Genomic DNA, 6,000 nt, shown 5'->3' on the forward strand with positions numbered 1-6,000 from the left:
TGCATTTATTTGATGAAAACAAACAGTAAAAACAGTAACATTGTGAAATATTACAATTTGAAAAAATATATATTTTAAAAAGTAATTTACCCTGACAGCAACATAGTGTCGGCCCAGATCCGGTCCACATGTGTTATGTGTGCAATCCACGTGTACCAGATGTGGGCCGGATCTGGGCTGACACTATGTTGCTGTCTTGTATTCATGTGATATCAAATTGAATTTTTAGCAGCCATGACAAATATGTTCTATGATAACATTTCCATTAAGTAATGAAAACATTATTTTTAAATGTTCTCAGAATGTAAAAAAATTCTTTCTTTTTTTTAATTTAAAAATATTTTTTCGTTTTTATGCGAAGGTCAACAAAATATTAAGGGAACGTTCCATTTTAACATTTTACAAACATTGTGGGATCGTAGCTTTTTTAATGCTGCATGGACATTTTTAAAACGAGTAGTAAGTAAAAAACGCTGGACAAACGTGCAACAAAACTTGTCGTGAACTAATATGTATAAATAACGTTTTGATAATGTTATTAAAGACTGTGTACAAACATTCTATTAATGTCACTAGAAGAACATATTTTCATAACTTTGAGAGAACCTTGTATGCTTATATGCGTAATAATGTTTTATTAGCCAAAGTTCTGAGAACGTTTCCTGTTACTCCAGTCTTCAGTATCACAGGATCCTTATGCTGATTTGGTGCAAGATACAGTTCTTATTATGTATTGAAAACAGTTGTGCCGCTTAATATTTTTGTGGAAACCATGATATATTTTTATACGAAAGATGCAAGATTCTTTGATGAATAAAGTTAAGATATTTTGTAACATTATAAACGTCTTTACCAATGTTGTGGAAAGTTACTTTTAAAAGTAATGCGTTACAATATTGGGTTACTCCCTGAAAAAGTAACTAATGCCAATACTTAGTTACTTTTTATGGAAAGTAATTAAGTTACTTTTGAGTAACCTTTTCTCACCTGGGCTGGACTACAGCAATAAAAAAGATAAAAAATAATTTTGCTTGTTAGTATGGTTGAATTGGATTATCGAAGGTCAGCGGCAAAGACAATTATTAATAAAGTGAGATTAAATACATAAAGTATATTTGTGTATTTGAATTTTGAACATATTTATAAATTGCAGCTTCGCGTAATATTCTGAGTTTGCATTTCACTGCTTTTATTCATTTTGAGGAATACTGAATCAGTGTTTGTGCAAGTGAGAAGAGTAAATGCATGTTCACATTAGCAGAACTACAATAACCATCATGTTTACACACACAACGCCTCTGCACAATTTCTCTCAACATGAGGACAGAAGAGCTGTCAGTCAATAAAAAACTGGGAGAAAAAAAATCCTGCGTAACTTATATGAAAAAGTGACTCAGATATTTTGTTGAAAACATAAAAGTAACATGTTACTTTTACTTGTTACTTCAAAAAAGTAATCTGATTACGTAACTTGTAATACATTACCCTCAACACGGGTCCTTACTGTCCCTTTTGATAATTTTTTGCTGATTTATTTTTAATCTTCCTGACTCCAAACAGTGTAAATTTAATGGTGTGTGTTATCTGTTGTTGAGCGAGTACGTTCTCCATCACTATAACAAACAGCCTTCACACTAAAGCAACTTAACAGTAAAAAAAAAAAAAAATCCCCTGATATAAAGATTTAGAGACAGACAGATTAAACACTGAATCTGTCGGTTCAATTATGTGTTATGAAGAATTAAGAAAATATATCAATTATAATATTATCAATCCACACTTGATTTGTGGCCAGAATTCTATCATTTATAAAGAATTATACAGTTGTACTAAGTTGCTGTGCGGTTGCCGGGGCTCATGGTGGCGAGTAGCTTCATGAATTAAACGGTTCATTATGAAGGCTAGGTCTTTGCAGTCATTAAGACGGGCATGAATGTGTCACCTCCACCCCTGTTGAAGTCAGAGTAATTAACAATAATACCTCATATCAAATTCTGCTCCTCAACAAGCCGCAGACCAGCAACTTCACGATGACCTCATTCCTATTCATCATACTTTCCATATAATCCATATTAAAGACTCAAGAGTTGAAAAAAAAAATCTGCATATCTTTCTCATAGCACAGTCATAATCGCGATAAGAAATGGTCACATATTTGCTTTAAACGGGAGGATTTTCTTGTGCACTGAATCACTTGGCGTGTTAGATTTTCAACAGCCGCTTACATATGCAAAATGTCCCATTTTGTTTGAAATTTACACTGCTGCTTATGGTAAAAGATGAATCTGATGTCTTTTAAGATGCCAAGAAATTCAGATGTCAACCGTCAGACTGTAATGAATCCTGAGAGTAATGAAGAGAGAGGAAAGCAAGTGCAAGAAAGAGAGATGGATCATTTTCATTGACTAGATATGATGTGGGTGTAGTTTTCACATCAGGCTGCCACTTGTGCATCTTATTTGTTCAGAGGGCAGGTTCAGCTCACTCCTGGTGTGAGTGTGTGTTGCAGCGCGCGGATGAAGACGTATAAAAGAGCCTTTGCCATGCTAAACAGTGACACTCTAAATGGCCTCCCAACTGGCAGCTTTTGTGTTGTGAAGAGGACCAGCTTCTCAACTTCAAAGGTGAAATTTATGTCAAGACGAGCAGGACAAAACAACTTTATCAAACGGCTGCTTTTGAAGTCGTGCGGCCGTCTCCTCCGGCGCTTTATGTGAAGCACAGACACACACACACACACACACACATAGAATAACCTTTCGGCAAAGAAATCTATGGTCATCCCAATTCGTGGTCAGTGTTATTTTCATGATATATAATATTATCAAAATCTTCTATCAAAAAACAGGCCACGGTTACATGAACAGACTGAAATGGAATTTTGCTTGTACACAAAACAAATGTTTGCTTCTTGAAAGTTCATTTGACTTAATTCTCTAAAATCTCCGGCACATATTAATTTTAGATTAATGTTTGATACTTTAAGTGCAGGAAATATTGCGCTGAACATTTTTATGCAGTGGGGAAAAAAAAAAACATTTCTGCATATGCTTTACTTTTTAATATCAGGTTAGGTCTTCTTTACTGTAAAAAAATTGCTGCCTTAAATTTTTAAGTACAATCAACTTGGATGTTTAAGTCATTTCAACTTAAATTATATTAAATTGACTGTATAACTTATAAAAAAAAAGTTGAATTATTTTGATGAGTTAAAGCAATGTTAAAACATATGTTGTCACAACTTATTGATCATTGTGGAGCTCCTAAAATATATACCTGGCCAAATTAGAAAGTTGCATTAAAAAAAACTGATCTCAGAGAATGAATTGACTCTAAAAGAAGATCAGACATGTGAACACAGGACTAAACGTATAAAGCAACACTCAACATCAGATTGGATTATGAGGAAAATGCTCCTCTGCTGGACGGCACCATGTTTTCTGTAGTTTGGCAAACAGACTCTTTCGTCTCTGTGCCTTGGAGCAACAATTGTCTTAATGTTCCAAAATGGCGAGGAAGCGAATCCATTACTATTAAGCTCTTTACGCTTGTGGATGTTCAGCCACTGTCTGTCAGGATTCACCGTTCAAAATGTGGATTTGGTGAAAGAATTCACAAAGTGGAACACAATATTGTAAATATTCTGTGAAAGCGCATATTGTACTAAATAATATTTTTAAAAAATCCTATTCGTAAAAAAATCTATTTTGTATTAAACAAAATGAATTTACAGATACATTAATTTAAGTATATTTTAAAGAATGTTATCTATTAGCTACTACCTTACACATATGCGTCGCATATAATTTTACATATATAAGCGTACATATAAATATACTGTATATAAGAGTAAATACAGCTTGGAGAACTGACAAATGAGAAAAAGTCACATAGAAAAAAAGACATTCCACTGCACAGAAACTGGATTGAAGTGTGATTTTACTCTAAAAATACTTCATTTACAAATCTTATACAATTATACTGTTTTTTTGAAACTCACATGCCACCTTAAAACAGCACACTTAAACCAGGCCTGCTTTTGGTCACTATAATTGTCCATTTGATTGTTTCATTTTCATAAAATATTTAGATGTCGTGTTAGTAAATGCCACGAGTGCAATTCAAAAGCTGAAATTGATTATATTCTACACATATTTACATGTATAACATTTATGGTAATATATAAGAACATTTTAACATAAATGTATTTTCTCTTTTACACAAATACAATAATTTAGCAAAATTCACTTTGGGTTTTTTCACGACTCTCTCTCAGACAGAAATCCTCTTCACTGTTTCACCAGTGTCATTCAAGCATGCAAGCCATAGTCGTGTGCAAACACACAATTTTTAAATTCATTTTACAGTCTGTGTATCTTTAATGTCGTATAAGGCTTCATTTTTACATGTTTTTCCTTATACCAGTTTATACAGTCCTTTGTACAGTACACAGTTTTTAAAAGAAGTTCAAACATGTACACATACCTCATCATTCAACAAAGCAGAACAGCGCAGAGTCTGCATTCTGCATAACATAAACTATAGTCTGAAATACACAGCCATAAAAGCTTATTTAACACTTTTTAAAAGGACAGTGGCAGATCTTCTGGAAAAGACTCGGCATCTCAAATCAGTCCACAGCCGTCCCCAAAAGCATGCTTTACGTACCCACCGCTCCTTTTTTTTTGGCTCAGGACTGCAGGAGAGCATGATGGAGAGACCCGCTTTTCTCCTCAACAAGAGTTGTTGCGTCTCTCTCCATCAGTGATGCGCTTCTCGGGCACAGCTGCGTTACTCCCGGCGTCATGCCAGTCAAGGAGGGGACCGTGCCCAGGGTCGGCGTGGGTTTGATGGGCACTGGCACGGCGGGCATGCTCTGGGTTCCCGGGTGGTGATGGTACAGCCCCTTCACCGCCACACTGAACGGTGGGTAGTCTGACGACACCGGCTCGGACAGCATGCCAACGTGCGGCCACACGGAGTTGACCATGCCGCCCACGGGCACGGGATAGCCGAGGTGATGCATGACCGACGCAATGGGCAAACCACTGGCCATCACTCCTTTATAGTCTCTGCCAATCAGGCTCTCGATGGCGAACGGGTGCTTGAAGCCGCCGCTCTGCCCGCCGCCAAGCGTGTAGCTCTGGAAGTGAGAGAGGCGGCCCATGGTGCCCAGGTACTCCGGATGTCCCACGCCCAGCTTGCTTGAATGGTGGTGGGATTGATGCAAGGGGTGCTGGGAATGGTGAGAGTGGTAGGAGTGCAGCACGGGGCCACTCTTGCAAGCCGAATGCTCCACCCGCAGGAGCTTGAAGCGCTTGCGGCGGCGGAGGAAGCTGCCGTTCTCGAACATGTCTCCACAGTCTGGGTGCAAGGCCCAGAAGCTGCCCTTGCCCGGTTGGTCGGGGCGCCGGGGGATCTTGATGAAGCAGTCGTTGAAGGAAAGGTTGTGCCGGAGTGAGTTCTGCCAGCGCTGAGTGTTCTCACGGTAATACGGGAAGCGGTCCATGATGAATTTGTAGATGTCGCTGAGGGGGAGCATCTTCTCCGAGGAGCTCTGGATGGCCATGGCAGTCAGAGAGATGTACGAGTACGGAGGCTTCTGGTCACTGTAGGAGTTTTTGCCTGGCCGAGGCATGGCTTTTTTTAAAAATGATGTGCTATAACACTCAGAAGCAAGCCAGCATATCGTCCATTTCAATTAAAAGAGAAAATCATTCAACGTGCTATTGCTTTGATTTACTTCATCTGTTTGTTTTGAACGTTTACATCTGCTTTATAACACGAAAGTCATGGAAACAGCTTAAAAGTCAAAATCCACAGGATTAAGGCAAAGCCAAAGTATGTCAAAGAAAACGGGACCGTTTTGAAAGTTACCTCTCTAAATGATACTCCGCACACGCGCGCGCGACACCTGCGTTCTCTCAGAGCGCGAGAAGTTCTCCCGGAGGATGCGCGCACTCGGCTTTGACTCGCAGAAGATCCGCGACGCTTTTGTAA

The 6,000-nt window shown here is 38.4% G+C and overlaps 1 protein-coding gene across 1 annotated transcript; it reads right to left on the reverse strand.

Annotated features, from left to right (window-relative positions):
• Positions 1–4,690: 4,690 nt before the first annotated feature.
• foxb2 (forkhead box B2) lies at positions 4,691–5,638 on the reverse strand (the record flags this gene model as incomplete). The annotated part of the gene is made up of 1 exon (XM_079898091.1): positions 4,691–5,638. The coding sequence occupies one exon, from the start codon at positions 5,636–5,638 to the stop codon at positions 4,691–4,693; it is 948 nt and encodes a 315-aa protein (XP_079754217.1).
• Between the last annotated feature and the right edge of the window lie 362 nt (positions 5,639–6,000).

This window comes from Squalius cephalus (assembly GCF_949319135.1).
Source record: "Squalius cephalus genome assembly, chromosome: 16".
NCBI lineage: Eukaryota > Metazoa > Chordata > Actinopteri > Cypriniformes > Leuciscidae > Squalius > Squalius cephalus.